This window comes from Ochotona princeps, chromosome 26, assembly GCF_030435755.1.
Source record: "Ochotona princeps isolate mOchPri1 chromosome 26, mOchPri1.hap1, whole genome shotgun sequence".
NCBI classification, from domain to species: domain Eukaryota; kingdom Metazoa; phylum Chordata; class Mammalia; order Lagomorpha; family Ochotonidae; genus Ochotona; species Ochotona princeps.
The window spans coordinates 17,559,608-17,578,105 of record NC_080857.1 but is presented as its reverse complement, the minus strand read 5'-3'; the positions used below and the strand labels follow the sequence as shown (position 1 = coordinate 17,578,105).

Below are 18,498 nucleotides of genomic sequence, written 5' to 3'. Positions count from 1 at the left end.
TCCAGGGCCCTGATCTGTGCACCTGACTGCTATACTATCCTGCCTGCAAAATTTGGAAAGTCATTGTGATGACTGCTATCTATCAGGTACCATTCTAGGCTCTGTGGATGCCTCAGTCAACAGTCGGGCCCGGCGGCGTGGCCTAGTGGCTAAACTCCTCGCCTTGAAAGCACTGGGATCCCATATGGGCGCCGGTTCTAATCCCGGCAGCTCAACTTCCCATCCAGCTCCCTGCTTGTGGCCTGGGAAAGCAGTCGAGATGGCCCAAAGCTTTGGGACCCTGCACCCGCGTGGGAGACCCGGAAGAGGTTCCAGGTTCCCAGCTTGGGGAGTGAATCATCGGATGGAAGATCTTCCTCTCTGTCTCTCCTCCTCTCTGTATATCCGGCTTTCCAATAATAATAATAATAAAATCTTAAAAACAAACAAACAAACAAACAAACCAGTCAACAGATGGCTCCCTGACACCTGCCGGGGTGGGGCAGGCCATACATGAAATTCTTGTGTAAATGGGGTCATAAAGGTAAAGTGATAAAAGATGGCAAGAGATTAAAACAGGAAGGCAGGCGCTAGATGGATGTAGGTTGCAACTGAAAATAGGGTGACCAGGGAAGCCCTCAGAGAGAGAATTTTGAGCAAAGTCTTGCAGAAGGAGAAGGATAGTGATTTGAGTTTTAAACCCCTGGGGACACCTCCAAGAGCAGTGGATCGACATGCCGTGTGATCCAGGGGCTTCGTAAAAGGGCTTCTCTCTGTCCAGGGTGAGCAGCTGTTGGCACAGCAGCAGCAGCAATGAGGACTTGGAGAGGTGCTCCCAGGCCGTGGTGTTGACAGCCTCGTGGGCCCCTAAAGACGGCTGCAACTCTTCATCATCTGGTGCCCTGGGAGATGAGACCAAGAACTCCACAGGAGCCTCTAGGCTGTCCATCTTGCCTTTTTGGCAGTAGGTGCTTCTTCAGAATTTTCTGAGAAGCAGAGTTAGTGAGCAAAGGCGCTTAGGGGCAACCTCTAGAGGTAGTTACAAAACAAGCCGCTGGGCTTGAGGGAGGGCTGCGCCTGGGCTGCCCGAGGGCGGGGCGGGGGTGGGTAGCAGGGAGGCGGTTAGTGGCAGAGCTGTGGGGAGAGAACTCAACCTTTTTGGCCTCCAGGGCACCTGCTCTTGCTGTCACAGGGAGTGCTGAAGCACAGTCCTGTCCAGCAAGTATGTGGAAGGAATGGTTGGGTGCAATAACTTATTGAAGGGGTTGGCACTGTGGCATAGCACACTAAGTTTCTGCCTATGGTGCTAGTATCCCATATGGGCGCCAGTTTGAACACCAGCTGCTCCACTACCAGTCCATCTTACCGCTAAATCAGCAGAAGTCCTCAGTACCCTGTGCCCATGGGGGAGACCCTGAAGAAGTTCCTGACTCATGGATTTAGACCAGCCCAGCTACAGCCACTGTGGCCATTCAAGGCATGAACTTGCAGACGGAAGCTCTCTCTTTATCTCTCCTTCTCTCTCTGTAACTCTACCTTTCAAACAGAAGTAAGGAAGGTTTTCTTTAAAAAACAAAGCTGTAAAAGGAATGAAAAACAAATGCAATTCCGTTTTAGGAGTCCTAGTCTTATTCCCCACTTCTTGCTTTGACTCCTGGGCCATGAGGCTTTATTCCTAGCATGGTCTTGGGCACATTGCTCACTTTTGGCAATGTGGGGCCAGGGTATCAGTGGTGTGGGCTTGGGGAGCTTGCATAAAGAGTCACAGAACTTGTGTGATAATGCACTTAGCAAGTTAAGTCAACGCCTGTGGAACCTGTATCCCGTAGGACATGGGCTGGAGTCCCAGCTGCTTCCTTTGCCATCCAGGTCCCTGGAAATAGGCTTGGGAAAACAATGGAAGATGGCTCAAGTGCTTGGGCCTTTGCCACCCACAGGGGAGACCTGGACGGCAGCGTTCCAGGCTCCTGGTTTCAGCTTGGCCCCGCCCCGTCCAGTTTGGCCATTTGGGGAGTGAACAAGTGAACAAAAGATTCTCTCTCTTTCTCTTTCAAATAAATAGATGCACCCTCCTGGCTCCCCTAGTTGGCCTTTGTGTTCAACAGTAGGATGTGTGGGAGGTCACACTCCAGCAAGATCTGGTCTCAGCAAAGCACCTGGCCTGTCCCTTAGCGCCAGGGAGCATTCCTCCAATCAAGTCTTGGCACCTTAGCCTCCTCGATTGCTGAGTGGGGACACTACTGTCCCTTCGTGGGGACACTGGGTTTCAATGAAATCCTCATGTTTGTACCTGTGTCGACTGAGGTGTTTGATGTTTTGGTTCAGCCTCTTCGTAAATTTCTTGAAGGAAGAGGTTGCATAGATTGCATCTTCTATGATTCATTTGAAACCATTTATTACACCTGATCCCTTGTGCACTGTTTTCTCATCAGTCAAAAATGAAACAATTCAGCTCATTTTGCTTTCCAAAAAGACTGTCACACTAGTTATCTCTTCCCTTTGAATCTGCAAAGAGCTACGCAATCGGGAAGGCTCAGGACACTCACCCTGATGCCTGGCACTGTATTTAAGCGGAGAGACAAATGCAGACAATTCCTAAGGACACTCTCTCTCTTTTTTTTTTTTAACTGTACCACGGGGACAGCCAAAGTGGGCTGTATTATGGGTGCATAAAGAACACAAAAACGGTGCTGCGGACTCTTTAAGTATTGGGATGGCTGGAAGGGGAGGGCGTACGGAACCGTCGTCAGGGACGCGTCTGGACCGCTTGGTTTCCAGGAAGTGACGTCAGGCGACCGCCGCGATGGAGGATGTGCTGGATTTCGACGAGGAGCGGCCCCGGGGCGCCGGCATCTCCGTGAGGACCGATGCGGGAGCCCTGGGCCCGGGACTGGGCGGGTGGAAGGGAGTGAGCCCCATCGACCCGGCTTCCCTGAGGTGCCCCAGCTCAGGCGGCCTGAGCGGGCGGGCGGGCTGCTGGCGGGGTGAGGCCGGAGAGGAGGCGGCCTTCTCGCGCCCCGCCCCCGGGACCGCCGCTGGCGGAGGGCTTGTTTTCTATAAAATTTCTCAAAAAGTAGAAAACAAGGCTTGCCCCCGCCTTCCATGTTTCGAGGGGAGCCCCAAGGGCAAGCTCCTGGAAAACGGCCGGATCTGAGGTGGTCTGGGGCGTCCCGGTCGGATAGGACGGGCACCTGTTTCCCAGGGTCCCTCCTGAGACTTTTCCTTAAAAGCCATCCTGTCTGGGGGTGCTGGGAAGGAATGCCCGCAGGTCCCCAGGAACTGGGTGTGGCTTCGGTGTCCTTGTTAAGGACATCAAGTTAATTATCAGGATCCACAACGCGGCACGGGAAGTGGTTAGGTGTTCTGCGAGGGATCTGGCTCGTTTGCTTCTGCCAGGGATGGCGACATGGCAGGACAGATGTGCAGGCCTAGGATGAGTTAGGAGATGAGGCGAGCGGCTGTAGCACCTGATCTACCTTCAACGCTACAAGAAGAGATTCTAAAAAGCCGGTGATGAAAAATCACCTCACGTGGCCTGTGACTTTCAATGTAATAGTTACCCTATTCATCTTCCAATAAGTGTTTACAGGGCCCTTGCTTTGTAGCAGACGTTCTAGGCACCAAAGAATAGAGCAGTGAATCCAACAGCCCCTGACCTCAGGTGGCTTTATGTCTTGTTGAGGGGAAACCCCGACAAAAAGTTAAATACATTTAGAATCTATGGTTATTAGGGTGGCAGGTGTTCAGGTGACAAGACCGTTGGACTCACTAATGTCATGTGACACATGGAGAAAGGCAGGTGTGGACAGAAGGATGGAATTGTGTACCTGGAGCGAAGATGTGGGAGTTATCAGCAAGGTGGTTCCCATCGTTACTGCCACCCAGGGAGTTGACTTGACTACTGTCAGTCTGAATGCCACAGCAGGCCCTGGGCTGCTCCCTGGCAGCCCCTTCCACTTACTGATGCAATGACTCTTAGAACAACCTGTCTTGGGAAGAGCCCAGCTTTTGAAGTCGGAAGCTGACTTTGCTGCTTTGTCTGCTACTTTGTCACCTCCTGGGTCTCTGTTGCTGCGTTTGTGACACACCGTCAGTCCCAGTCCTGCCTGTCAGAATCAAATGATGCCCACGCTAAACAACAGTGAGAAGTGCTTCTGCTGGTGCCCTTTCTAAAAGACAGAGCACACAGGCATAAATAGAAGAATGTCGGTTTCCACTAGCATGCCTAGTTTTGTTTGTGTGTGCTGGGAAGAACTTGAGAGACAGAGCCTGTCCTTGTGGCATGGCCCTGGGTGGCCCCACTGGACACTGGAGACCACTGTTGGTATGACAGACCCTGAGCTCTGGGAGGACCTGGGAATGCTCCTGCACGTGGTTGGGTTGGTGAGTCAGAGTTGTGAAGGACTCTGCCTTCCAAAGGTGATGTCCAGCAATTCTTGGAGATTTCCCCCTATGCAATCCCAGTGAGTGCATGTATCAAAGCAAATGTGGGCTGCATGTCTCTGGTGCTGGTTACTATGGGATTGGGGCATGCTTTCCAAAAGCCTGTTCCATGATGATTGTCATACCAACCAGCATCCCTGAAGTTAGACCCTGCTAAAACGCTGCTGAGGGACACGGTAGCCTTTGCCCACATCTCTTTTCCGATCTGTGCCATGAAGTCTTTGTTCAATCTAGAAGAATTTCTGATTGTACTACCTTTTGGTGAGAAAGTGATTGGGCTGTTGCAGCCCTTGGTGATGATCAGAGAAAACTGTGTGACCATTCACCTCCGAATATCCTCTTCTAGCCAGTAGAATTGACTTCAGTTACTTTGTTGGAAGGGTTGGAATGTTTTCTAGGAATAGATCTGAGTGCCCCTGCTCTCCTCCCTCTTGGAATCCCAAGTCCCACCTGTGCTCACCTGCCTGTCATTGAGGTTCAGCAGTGCCCTCCGTCTCTCCCTACAGGTGGCCAAGATGAAGATGGGGCGCCGAGCTCACCTGGAGCCATCTCAGGTTCAGGATCCCTTCGGCGGCAAGAATCCCTCCTCAGCTCCGAATGCAGAGGTGGGTGAGATCAAGTGAGGTAGCACTTCTTCAGTTAATGATTCCTTAGTGCATGAAGATTTGGAATTCCAAATTCCTTCTCATGGTGACTGGCTTTTCCTCCGCTTTGGATCTGGGATTACCCTTCCTTTGCAGGAAGTGAAAAAGGAATGATTTTGTTTGGATGCCAGGCTAGTTTCTATGTGTTTCTTCATCTGCTTAGGAAAGACCATTTTTTTTTCTGGGAGCTGAATCAGCAAGGGACTGGGATGTTTTAGAATTCAGCAGAAATTCAGTTTTTTTAAATCTCCTGGGTAAGTGCCAGGGAAGCATCCTGGTGACGTAGGGCTGGACCTTTGCTCTCGGTGGCCACCTACGCTTTCTGCAGTTTTCAGAAAGGAAGAGGGTTATCTCCTGGCCTTGCCAGCCTTGAAACTCCTTCAGGCAGCCAGAAATTATAGGCAACTCTCTGCGCTCTTTGAGGAGGTTGGGGAAGTCCTGGCGAACAGTGCTTTTTCATTCCAGGGCACTGTTTGTGTCAGTTCAACCTCCGTCCAGTTGACAAGAAGAAATCTCTGCTTTTCAGGAGTCCTTCCCTGATGTAGCTCTGCCTTCGCTTCTCCTGGCTGACTCAGGGCCCCTTCGTCTCAGTTCTCATGGTGCTTACTAGAGAACATAACCCATTCTATTCTAGAGAGGAGGAGAGACAGAGAGGAAGATCTTCCATCCGATGGTTCACTCCCCAAGTGGCCACAACAGCCGGAGCTGCGCCGATCTGAAACCAGGAGCCAGGAGACTCCTCCAGGTCTCCCACACGGGTGCAGGGTCCTAAGGCTTTGGGTTGTCCTCGACTGCTTTCCCAGGCCAGATGCAGGGAGCTGGATGGGAAGTGGGATGGCTGGGGCTAGAACCGGTGCTCATATCAGATCCTTGTGTATCCAAGGTGAGGACTTTAGCTGCTAGGTTACTGTGCCTCTAAGTGTCTTTTTACATGTGTTTTCCCACTAGACAGTGAGATTCCAGACAACAGGAAACCTGAGTTGCCTGGTTAGTTGGCCCATAGTAGGTATAGAATGCTAAAAATACACACAGTGAGAATCTTAGCTAGGGCGTGGCCAGGCAGGTGCACGAGCAAGTTGTGCTGGGTGGGTGACTCCAGCACAGTTTCTCTACATATCAAATGTCTAGGACAATCCTTCACTTTCCTGGAAAGAGAGTTCACTTCCGCTGAAGTTGTCCCATCACCTTGTTACTGTGTCTTTCACTTTTCCACTCACTGTGTAGGTGGGGTACAGAGCTTCATGAAGGTGGCAGGTGCACAAGCCCACCAGCTGGTGGCTGACCTCTTGGCCCTATGACCTGGAAGATTCTGAAAGGGGCGTCAGTGCTGGACACTGGAAGCCACGTGATGCTGGCTGATGTTACAGGTATACAGGTTCATTGTCTGATCTAGGCAGATCATCGGAATTTTTTTTTTTTATTACAAAGTCAGATATACAGAGAGAAGGAGAGACAGAGAGGAAGATCTGTCCGATGATTCACTCCCCAAGTGAGCGCAATGGCCGGTGCTATGACGATCTGAAGCTGGGAACCAGGAACCTCTTCCAGGTCTCCCACGCGGGTGCAGGGTCCCATGGCCTTGGGCCATCCTCGACTGCCTTCCCAGGCCACAAGCAGGGAGCTGGATGGGAAGTTGAGCTGCCGGGATTAGAACCGGCACCCATATGGGATCCCGGTGCGTTCAAGGGGAGGACTTTAGCCGCTAGGCCACGCCGCCGGGCCCAGATCATCGGAGTTTTCAGTAGAAGTTGGTAACAAGGCTTTAGAAGTCAGCAAGTTAAAATCATTGAATGGGCTGGATTGGGCCTGGGGGTTGGCAATGTGTGACTTTGGCCATGGCACCTCCATTATGGTGCTTGTTGTATTGTCTTCTCATTGTTTACACGGCTGGCTGCCTCTTAAGATGTGTGCTTTTGGTAGGCAGGACTTGAACCCTTGTCTGTTGCAGTGCCTGGCACAGGTTACTGTTGCCAAGGAGTGAGGGGACCTTAGGCACTGGATGCTGAGTTACGTTACGGAACAGGGTGGCGAATAGGCAGAAAGCGAATCTCTGGGGGCACCCAGTGAAAGGGGCTGGTGGTGTCGAGGAGGATGGTGAAGGCAGGCATACCAGACCCCACCCTGGATCTCTAGGGACTTGAATAGCAGTCAGGCATGTCTATAAAGGGAAAATGAGGAAGCCTGGGACTGGGTTGGTGGGAGCCTATTCTGGTCTTCTGACCATTTCATCCCTTAGGGGTCTGGAAGAGCTGTCACAGGATGATGTCATTTGAAGATGTATTCAACAGGTGGTTACTGAAGCTTACGGTATGCCAGGCACCCTTGTAGGAGGTTAGCATATTTTAGTGAATACAGGAGACGAAAGCCCCTGCCCCAGTGCAGCTTACAGTCGAGAGCATTGGCAACATGGAAGGCTGCTGCCAAGTTTGCCTGATTGTGAAGGAGGTTATAGCTGCCTTGGGAGGGTGGGGTGAGGAGGCTGGGCCAGGATCGCAGGAATGACCCAAGCTGCCCTTGAAGCCTGCGTGAGCCCCATTGCAAGTCAGTGCTGAGGCTGGGGTCAGTGGATACTGCTGATCACCTGCTGTGCCTGTCTCCCAGCTCCTGGGAAGGTCAGTGCTTTGTGAATTCCTTGGTTTCGGAGAGGATGGGGTGAGCCTTTGGGGTGTGTTAGCTTTTGAGGAACAGCTCCTGTAGTGACCGGGCATTGCGCAGAGGCGTGGGCCCTTCTGCTCTGGGCTTTAGCTTTTCTCTGTGAGAACATGATGAAAATCCTCCTGGTCCTTACCCAGCCTCCTCTGAGGGCCAGATGCCAGGCAGGATTCCAGGTCCCTTTTTCTTCCTGGGTTAAATGAGGTTTAAAGCAGTGTGGGCAGCCTCCCATGAGGCCAGATGCTCACAGTGCTGTGTGGGACTTTCTGGTTGTTTCTTTCTAAATTTAGATCCCAGGACTTGTGTGTGTGCCCATTTACATTCCACTGCTGAGCATATTACATGATGCATTTATTTTTGTCCTCTCGCTGGCTAAACTCAAGGATGAAGATACTCATGAAAACGTCACTGCGGCACCTGGGCGCTCCAGACAGCCTGGAGTTCCTTCAGCGTGAAGGAATTAGTTGAAGCAAATGGTTCTCAGTGTAAAGTGAGGCGGAGGAGTTGGGAGCTTAGGGAAGCAGAAGGAGCCCAGGGCTCGGCGCGGGAATGCTGGGCTGTGAGAACGGGCTCTGCTCACTGCTGGTGTCTCTGCGAAACAAGTCATGGTGGTAATCCTCTGGTTCCATTATCTGTCAGTTGACAGGCTGGGTTGATGTGGGAGGGAAGTGAGATACACACTTCTTCAAAGCTCTTTCCTAAATGAACAAGCTCAATGCGAACATTCGTTCACTCAGTGACTTAGTGAGTGCACAGGTACCTGGACAGTGCTTTGCTGAGTTGTGTTAAGTGGCAGGAAAGAAAGGGGGGGTAGGCAGGGGTGTGTTTTTGAGCTGCTTTGGAAGTCAATTTGGGTGCCACTCCTTTGTCCATCCGTGGCTGGTAGTGACCCGGAGCAGGTGTCTGGGATTCCTGGTTGCAGTGGGCATTCCTTGGGAAGAGGGACCAAGAACACAGACTGAGTCGCCGGATGCCCTGGGCTGCAGTGCAGAGGGCGCCATGCATCAGCTCTGGAAACTAAGCAAGTTGCTTCTTCTCTGCAAGCCTGTTTCCACGTTGGTAACACTTGCTAGGATGCTTTAGGAAGAGACGAAAGATGAGATGAGAGGGAGAGAGCTCCTCACAGAACCTGAATGATGGGCCCTGTGCAGTAGCTTAGTAGCTAACATCCTCGCCTTACACACGCTGGGATCCCATATGGGCAGCGATTTGTGTCCCTGTGGCATTACTTTCCATCCAACTCCCTGCTTGTGGCCTGGGAAAGCAGTTGAGGACGACCCAAAGCTTTGGGACCCTGCACCTGCATGGGAGACCCAGAAGAGGCTCTGGGCTCCTGGCTTCAGATCAGCACAGCTCTGGCCATTGCGGTCACTTGGGGAGTGAATCATCAGACAGAAGATCTTCCTCTGTGTCTCTCCTCTTCTCTGTATATCTGACTTTCCAATGAAAATAAATAAATATAAAAAAAAATCTGAATGCTTGGAAGCTGGTAGCCTTCAGGCGCAAGGTAGCTCACAGTCATATTTTGGTTGAGGCACACACTTTAAACTTTAAAAATTGAAATAACAGTTATAAACTTGGCCATTCAGACTTGGGCCTTTTATTTATAACCTAAAATTGTGGCCGGATGGGACTGCCGGCCTGGCATGCCCACAAGGAGGCACAGGCTAGAGTTGCCAATGGGGCTCCTCACAAGTGGCCAGCTGTTGAAGTGACCACCTACGTAAACACACCTGGGCAGATTTACTTAGATTTGATCTGCCCAGCTCCTGTTTGCACTTGAGTTTTACATTCCTGCTCTTTTAGCATTGATTCTTTAGGCCTCCTTCCGTATCCATTATTGTTGAGTGCAGCTGCATGGAACAGAAATGCAACTCCAATGCTTGAGTCAAACAGCAGTGGTTTTGTTTTTTGTCCCTCACATAGCAGGGAGTCCATGAAGGACAGAACAGAGTGAGTTCCACCGTGGGAGGCTGTCCTCATCCCTCTGCCCCTTCCCATCTTGTCACTTTTGCATGTTCTTGCTTTTGCTTTCTTGGTGGTTGGATGGCTGTTTGTTCACCAGGGATCCGATGTGTGTTTGAGGCAGAAAGCAAGGGAAGACTTGAGGATGCATGCGCATTCACATGCGCCTTCTCGGCAGCAAACACCTGGGGAGCGTGCTGCACAGACGTGCGGGCTGGTTAGGCTCACAGCCACTCAGGCTTCTGCCGCGTCCACATTAAGCTCACAGCCACTCAAGCTTCTGCCGCGTCCACACGGCGGCGCAGGCCTGGCCTTGAAAACCCCTTCTGAACTTTCGGGGAGTACTGTTTCTTTTTTTCGTAACACTTTATTCATTTATTTGAAAAGCAGAGTGACAGACAAGAACAGAGTGGGGTGGAGGGAGAGAATGAGAAAGAAAGAGAAAGACAGATCTGTTTGTTTGCTGGGTTGCTGTTCAAATGACTGCAGCAACTAGGGCTGGGCCAGGTTGAAGCCAACAAGCTGGAGCTCCTTCCAGGTCCCCCGCATGGGTGGCAGGGGGCCAGCACACGGGCCATCTGCTGCTCTTCCAGGTGTGTTAGCGGGAGGCTGGATCAGAAGCAGAGTGATGGGATCCAACTGGCATCCTGATGTGGGATGCTGCTATTGCAGGTGGCAGCCCAATCCACTACACCACAACTCTGGCCACTGTTGTTATTTTTAACGTTAATTTGTTTTCTTCTACTTGAAAGGCAGGAAGAGAGAGAGAGAATGAGCATTTCCATCCTGTTATTCACTTCCCAGATATCTATAACAGCCAGTGCAGCTATCTAGGTCCTTCACAAGGATGGCAGAGGCCTAAGCATTTCAACCATTATCTGCTGCTTGCAAGGCGTGTTAGTAGGAAGCTGGATGGGAAGTGGGGGAGCCAGGACTCAACACCGCACTTTAGTGTGGGTTGTGGGAGTCCCAAGTGGCCGCTTACCCGCCATGCCACAGTACCTGCCCCATGAGGTCATTCTTAACTGGATACTTGCCGAGTCAGAACACTGGGACTTTTTGGTAAGGGAGGGGAGGAGAGTGGCTATTGAGTAGGAGGTTCCAAACTGACATGACTTTTTTTCCCCCCTAAAAACAGAATTTATAGAAGGATTTTTTTTTTTTTGAAGGGGTGGGGGTTGGGTAGGCTTGAGTATAAAAGGAAGGAATTTATTTTGAGTAGTTATAAAAATATGTCTACATTCCTCTGGCTTTCAAATTTAAAGTTGTGTAGAGTTCAACCCTCTCCCCCCCCATCTCCACCTCACCCTCAAAAAAAGTCAAAACTGGGTGTTCTGGGTTCCAGGTTGCCTGACTGATTTGCCTGTGTGGATTTCTTCTCGATTTTCCCCATCTGTTTATCTCCAGAATTGCCTAGGGCCTTCTGTCTGTGGGACACTTGTGTCTAGGAAATTAAACAAGAAGACAGGTCGTGGTATAAATTTCCAATAGGAGATATCAAGCGACTTATGACTGAACTGCCCGAGAGATGAATTCTTCGTATCATTTCACCAGCTCAAAGCCGATGTAGATGATGGCTTTTTTTTTATGGGATTTTCATGAAGCCCAAATTGGGTAGCACATGTAAAGTACTTAGCACAGTATCTAGTACCCAGAAAACTCATAAGCTATGGTGAGTCCTAAGAAAAATGCAGCTGTACTTTTGCATGTGGCTGGTCGGGGTAAGGGGCGGCACCTGTCACATACCAGAAGCATAACGTAGTTAGCAGTTCGGGTTGCCCTTGCAGTTCTTGAGGACTTTTTCCGGAAGACGGTTCTCTGACGAGTGTCCAGCATGTGTATATTATGTAACTGTGGAGAGAGCAGCTCTGAGAGTTCCTACCTGACCTCTCACCTTCTGTTGATTGACACAGTTCTGCTCCTACCTGTGTCCTTCAATAAAAGGCCCAGATGTTTCCTACCACAGAAGGACATCACACAGTCAACTGTAGTCTTTGGTGAACCCCCCTGAGGAGGGCTTTAGCTTTTGGATAAGCAATTCTCTTTTGGGTTTAGGACTCCTTTGGGGCTTAGCTTTTTTCTATGGATTGTCCTTTTGTTAATAACCACTGCCATGTCCTAGCCAAGCCTCACAGTAGCCCTAAAGTAGTCCTGGTTGTTATTTTTATTTTTAATTACCCATGGAGAGGTTGGGTAACTTGACCAGAGTCATCATTAGTTACCAGCTCATCTCTGGCTCCAGTCACATCTGTCTCACCCTACCAGGCTTCTCCCACCTGCTTGATAGTAGGCACACTGAGCTCCCCTCTCCACCCCAAGAGGAGGCGTTTGGAGAGACTAAGAGACTTGGGGGTTATCCCCTGGGAATCTCGCTTCTCCCAGGAGCATCCCCTTCATCCAGCTGGTGAAAGACAGGGTTGAGTCACAGCTGCTCCCTCCCTCTTTCCCCTCATCTCCTGGGTGTTCCTCCGAGGACACAGGACTGAAAGTTAGCCAGATCCTCTCACAGGAATCTGAGAAATGCTGCTGGGCTCATGTTCCCAAATTAGGCCAATTTCCTCATCCCAGCAGCCCCCCTGGCCGGAGCTCCCCGGGCACTTGCATTACGTCTCCCGGCCGCTTGTTCCCTGACTGGTCTGCCAGCCGGGCGGTTATTTTCAGCCCAATAGGGTTATCTGCTGACCCTTTTTGGTGACATTTTTCTTCTTTCTCACCAAAATAACCCTCCTGATTGGCCACATTCCTCAGCCTTTTTCGTCGCTGCGCTTCAATGGGCTGGATCACATGATGCCGGAGAGGGATGTGGGGAATTTGATGGGGAGCTGTTCGTTGGGACCACGTTTTCCACACTTCAGATTTATGTCGTGCTTTGCATGCTTCAGTTCTGATCTGCCCCTCAAGTGGGGAGATGACCACCATGAACCCCTCCCCAGGGCTGGCTGCCACATGGGAGGGAATGACCCGTGGGGCAGAGCCATCTCAGCAGCTCAGTGTTGGCACAGGCTCTCGGAGGGCTCTGGGACAGCACCCTTTCTTGCTGGCATCCTAGGAGTGCAAGGGTGCAAGTCCCTGAGTGGAAGTATACTTTAAGATGCATCCTCACGTGTGGGGAGGACTAAATGAGAAATACACATCAAGGTCTTAGCCCTGCACTATGAAACCACCTGCTGTTGCCATGATCTACGTCAGATGTTTCATCCTTCATCCTAGCTATGCCAGTGACTGGGCACATATTCTGGGCAAATTGCTTACCCACTGTAAGTTTGTGTCCTTTTTGTTGGAGAGGAGATGACTGGTACCTGGCTCATAGAGCCACTGGGGGATTAAATGAGTGTCCGTGTAAGGCTCTTAAGATGGTGCCCAACACATTCTACCTGTTGCTATCTGATGCTATCTGCTGTCTATCTGTGTTAGATGAGGACTGGGATGTGTGAGCAGTGTAGCCCCACTATATTTCTGTTCAAAGTGCAGAAATGTTCCTGTTTTCTAAAACTAACTTTGCTTTTAGGGCAAGAAAACATTTGGTGAAGAATTTCTGCTTGTGCCACTGGCCAGCTATTTGTGAATTCCTTTGCATCTTTAAAACTCAATCCCTCTGGATGTCAGCTTGGGGTTGGCAGTGTTTCCACAATTAATTACATACATGCATCATGTTGTTGTTCTTGGGGCATATGAGAAAATGAGGAGAAAGGACCTTGGTGAACTCAGTGACCTGGGCTAGAAGGTGTTTTTCTTCCTTCATTCATATGTAACTTACCTGAGTGCTTTTATGTGACAGGCATTATAGTTGGAGCTGAGACTACAATGATAAACTAGACATGTGGTCTGCCTGCTAGAATCTTGATCTTGTGGCCTACAGAGTTCAGGTGGAGGTGAACCAAGAAAGACAGAGGAGCAGTAGTGCTGAGTCCTTTTGACTCCAGGCACATGTGGATGGATGGGTTTTCCTGGAAGAAAGCCTGTTTGAGCTGAGACTGGAAGGCATGGCAGAAGTGAACCGAGAAGAGTGGGGCGAAGACTGTTCCCAGCAGAAGCATGAGCTTGTGCCAAGGAAGCACGCTGGGTCTGTAAGTGGAGCAGTTGAGTATACGTGCTGGAGAGGGGGGCTTTCACGCCTTTCCTGTTTTGGATAAATGACCTGTATAGAGAGAGCCAGCATTTCTTTTCTTTTTTTTTTGAAGATTTATTTATTTATTGGAAAGTCAGATTTACAGAGAGAAGATTTTCTATCTGCTGATTCACTGTAACAGCTGGAGCTGAGCTGATCCAAAGCCAGGAGCCAGGAACTTCTTCTGGGTCTCCCACACGAGTGTAGGGTCCCAAGGCTTTGGGCCATCCTCAGCTGCTTTCCCAGGCCACAAGCAGAGAGGTGGAAGGCAAGTGGAGCATCTGGAATATGAACTGACACCCATATGGGATTCTGGTGCATGCAAGACGAGGACTTAACCACTAGACTACCACGCTGGGCCCGGGCCAGCATTCTTATATGGCATGAAAATATTTATCAATATTGTGAGAATAAGACAACAAACTTTCACTGTCCTCTGGCCTGGTCTTTAATTGCTGCCTCTTCAATGCTGCCACGGCACACGCCGTTTCCCTGTTTGTGTTGGCTGGGCAAGATAACCTCAGGTGAGCTCAAGGAGTTCAGATTCTGGTTCCTGTTTAGAATAAGGAGCTGGTGTCGAGAAATTTTCATGGTCCTGATATTGTTATAATGAGACTTCTGTTCAGGCAAGGATGTCAGAACAAGAGCTTCTCAGAATGTATGTCTGTGGACGCCCTTCTGTTAGAGAAAGACACGGGAGTGAGAGAAATGATTGGAACACTGTGGCTGTGTCTCACAAGCAGCCTCGCCCGTGTTCCTGCGCTCCTGTAGTTTGGATAGAGTGTGCTGGTGAAGCTGTCTCGCCAGTCATTTCAGGTTTAAAACCTTTTCCTGGATACCCATTGCACCATTAACACTGCAGATGGAAAGACCCAAATCCTTAACTTGAACCTGTGTGACTGGAACCTTTCTCACATCTCCAGCCTTGCAGAGACCTGTCCTGTGGATGCAGTCCTTACTTATGCTGGTTCCCTAAGATAGCACCCTGGAATGCCACAGTTCCATAGGCTAGAATAGACTCGTCAGAATACAACAGCTCCCTGGAATCATAAACTTCCACACAATAAAATAGCTTTCTAGAATACTATAGTTCTACAAGAACAAAATAGAATTGTCTCCCTAGAATTCTATAACTTGATAGATTAGGCTAGACGAGAATAGAAGTCCAGGAGGTCCAACTCTTACCTGCCTTTCAGGTTCTGTTTGAACATCACTTCTTACATTTGATCTTAGCCAAAAAGCCGAGAAGCGATGAGCATCACTCCTTTAAAAGTATTACCCATTGGTTCTCATTCTATACTTGCACTTTTTCACTATTTTTCTCTTACCAACCATATGTTTGTATAATTTTTAGGTCCATCATCCTTACTAATTGCAAGTTCTAGAAGCTCCAACCTACTCATTCCCGAGTTTGACACTTTGTAGGTCCTCAGTAAGGATTTAGCCTGTAAATGAAGAACAGATGTGAAGGAATGACATGTTTAGGGCGTAGTGGTTAGAGGCCTGTGAGACCACCAGTTGTGGGTGCCCAGGAGGCGTTGATGGATCAACTCAGGTGTGTTGGCCTCTGGGCTGGAGCTAGAGATTGGAAGTCATTAGCACTGAGGGGCTCAGTGGAAGCCCAGTCCTCGGAGAGTTCACAGCGCATGAAGAGGACTTCTGCAGAAGCTAAGGGATACTCACATTTCAGGAACGCAAGAGCCAAAGAATAGCCGCTATGTAGAAAAGGAGACGGAGTGCCAAAGAGGAGAGGATGGCACAAGACAGCTGTGGTCTGCAGAAGCCTAGAGAAGCAAAAGTGTTGTGGGAGGGAGGGGTGCTGGTGCCACCAAGAGTGTCCAGGCCAGGGAGGCCCCAGCAGAGAGTTTGTGATGGCAGGTCTGTGCAGTGGCAGAAAGCAGGCAGAGTGACCATGTGTGCTGGGCCTGGCACCACACACTCAGAGGGTCCCGGTTGGTGTTTGGTGAAAGGATCCTGGGACTAGGATTTGTACCATGTCCCCGTTTCCCATCTCCTGCTCAACACATCTTTCTGCTTTGTATGAATGAGCCTTTCTCTGCTTTCTCAACTATTTCTTTTTGCTCCAGCATGTCTTTCTGTTCTTGTAACCAGTGGTAACAGAGAACCCCTCCCCAGACTCCCTTTTGGTTCACGATGGACTGTGAATGTGACAATGACTTCCTAGGGGCGTCGTGCCCATCTAAGTCTGTGTCACTACATGCTGCTGCTCACACAACGACACAATTGCCTAACAAGGCAGTTCTCAAGACGAAGCTCCATCTTTGAGTAATGCATGACTGTATTTTTTTTTAATGATAGAAATAGAATTTTATTCATTTATTGACTTACTAATACATTGAATATATACTTTCCAGTATAAAAATGAGCAAGTAGCTTGTTGAGGAACCCTAGTCTTAGAAAAACCATAACACAGAAGCATTCTAGGAGAATGGCAACAGCGGGGGCCACCAACCCTGCTTGGAGGTTAGGGAGAGCTTCACACAGGAGGTGACCTTTGGGCTGGGTTGAAGCGAGTGGGGAGGAATTTGCCAAGGAGAGGGAAGGGCAAAAGGGCACCCGTGGCCGTGGGAAAGCCTGCTCTGAGACTCGCCACCGTGCAGAGGCCCAGTGTTTTCATGGAGGGCTGAACAACTTCATAGGTTTGGAATGTAGACCTTCACATTCCAGGTGGGAAATCTTGGGGTTTGTTTTGTATGTAGTAGGAATCCCACTAAGATTTTAGAGCAGGGAATGACATGATTGTTTTCTAGGAAGATAAATCTGGCAGCTGTGCTGGAGAATCATCTAGAATGGGAGAGATGTTGGCACAAAGATCAGTAGGAGGCGGTTGGAACAGTTGTAAGGGATGATGTGGCACGAAACGGGGCAGTGTTCCCAAACTTCAGGCATTCCCAGGCTGTTTGTACAGCTTTTGGTATCCACATACCATTCACATGATTAACTTTGCTATTTTTTTTTAAGTCAACTCTTCTTTTATACTTAAACGCATTTATTTTTTGAAAGAAACTATCAGGGCCGGTATTGTGGCATAGCACATTAAGTTCTTACTTGCAATGCCAGCATCCCATATGAGTGCCTGTTGGCGCCTCAGTTGCTCCACTGCTGCTCCAGCTCCCTGCTAATGTGTCTGGGAAAGCAGCAGAGGATGATCTAAGTGCCTGGGCCCCTGCCATCCACGTGGGAGTCACAGAGTTCCCGGCTCCTGGCTTTGGCCTGGCCCAGCCCCAGCCATCATGGCCATTTATGTAGTGAACCAACAGGTGAAAGATCTCTCTATCCTTTTCTCTAACTCTGTTGTTCCAATAAGTACATGCATCTTTTTGTAATATTTATTTATTTTTATTGGAAAGTCAGATATACAGAGAGGAGGAGAGAGAGGAAGAGCCTCTATCCACTGATTCATTCCCCAAGTGGCCACAACGGCCAGAGCTGAGCTGATCCAGGAACCAGGAGCCAGGAACTTCTTCCTGGTATTTTACATGGGTGCAGGGTCCCAAGGCCTTGGGCTTTCCTCAGCTGTTTTCCCAGGCCACAAGCAGGGAGCTGAGTGGGAAGCAGGGCCACCGGAACAGGAACCATTGCCCATATGGGATCCCAGCATGTGTAAGAGGAGGACTTTAGTCACTATGCTACGATGCCGAGCCCAGATTTTTTTTTTAAAGAAACCTTATGAATGAAGCAACAGTTTGTAGTGTTTATATTTTTCTTAGTGCACACATTTTGCTTCCACTAGTGGTAGATTTGTCTTTTTGGGAGACAACAAATTGAAGTTTGGAAGGGGAGAGGTCTGCCAAGAGAACCTTTCTGAAGCAGCTTTACAGGATATGGTAACAGGTTCACTGTTGATGAGGGAGAAGGAGCCTTAACCCAGGAAATGGAATGGGTTGACTGACACCTCTAAGGCTGAGGGTCTTAGTAGTTGAGGAGCAGGAGGAGATAATTATTTCAAGTGGGGGTGTGTTGGATTTCAATTGCATTCAGGGATTTCCAGGAGGACTATTAAGTAAGCATCTGAAGATTTTAGTGTGGAGCTTAAGAGAAAGTTACAAGCTGGTGACAGCAGAGGTAGCTACAGTCATCCGCATGGGTTCCAGGTGCTTGGAAAAGAAGAACCTATAGGTTGAGTTTGTAATTCCTTTGTGTGGCTCACTAAATCTTCTCGACCTCCAAGTGCAAATGTGTTTCATGCAGAGACCACCGTCAGATTCGGGCTTCAGAAATTATTTTGGCAACAAGCAGGTGGGTCCAGGTTTTGTAGGTTATGAAGCTGGTAGATAGTTTGGAGTCTGCCTTTAAGAAAAAGAGATTAAACTCATGAATTCAAAACCAAATGAAAACAAATACCGATTTATAATGGGATAAGAGGGCGCAGCTAAGTCACTTGAGTCTTGGGTTTGTAGATGCCTGTTGTGGGAGATGTTAGGCAGGCTCCCAGAAATGCTTCCCAAGAAATACCTCCAGGGCTCGGCAGCGTGGCCTAGTGGCTAAGGTCCTCGCCTTGATCCCATATGGCCGCTGGTTCTAATCCCGGCAGCTCCACTTCCTCTCTATCTCTCCTCCTCTCAGTGTATCTGACTTTGTAATAAAAATAAAAACAAATCTTTAAAAAAAAAAAAGAAAAAGAAATACCTCCAGACTGAAGCCTCATTTTGCTTTTCTGAGAGGCACTGGCAGATCTAGGGTGCT

General features: G+C 49.4%; 1 protein-coding gene across 1 annotated transcript in view; it reads left to right on the top strand.

Annotated features, from left to right (window-relative positions):
• The first annotated feature begins 2,714 nt into the window (after positions 1-2,714).
• IFT43 (intraflagellar transport 43) overlaps positions 2,715-18,498 on the top strand; it is a 72,119-nt gene continuing 56,335 nt past the window's right edge. Inside the window, exons 1-2 of the mRNA XM_058655527.1 lie at positions 2,715-2,836; positions 4,929-5,027. Of these exons, the coding sequence (XP_058511510.1) occupies positions 2,783-2,836; positions 4,929-5,027 (153 nt within the window). The 5' untranslated portion in view covers positions 2,715-2,782. The remainder of the gene's footprint in view (positions 2,837-4,928; positions 5,028-18,498) is intronic.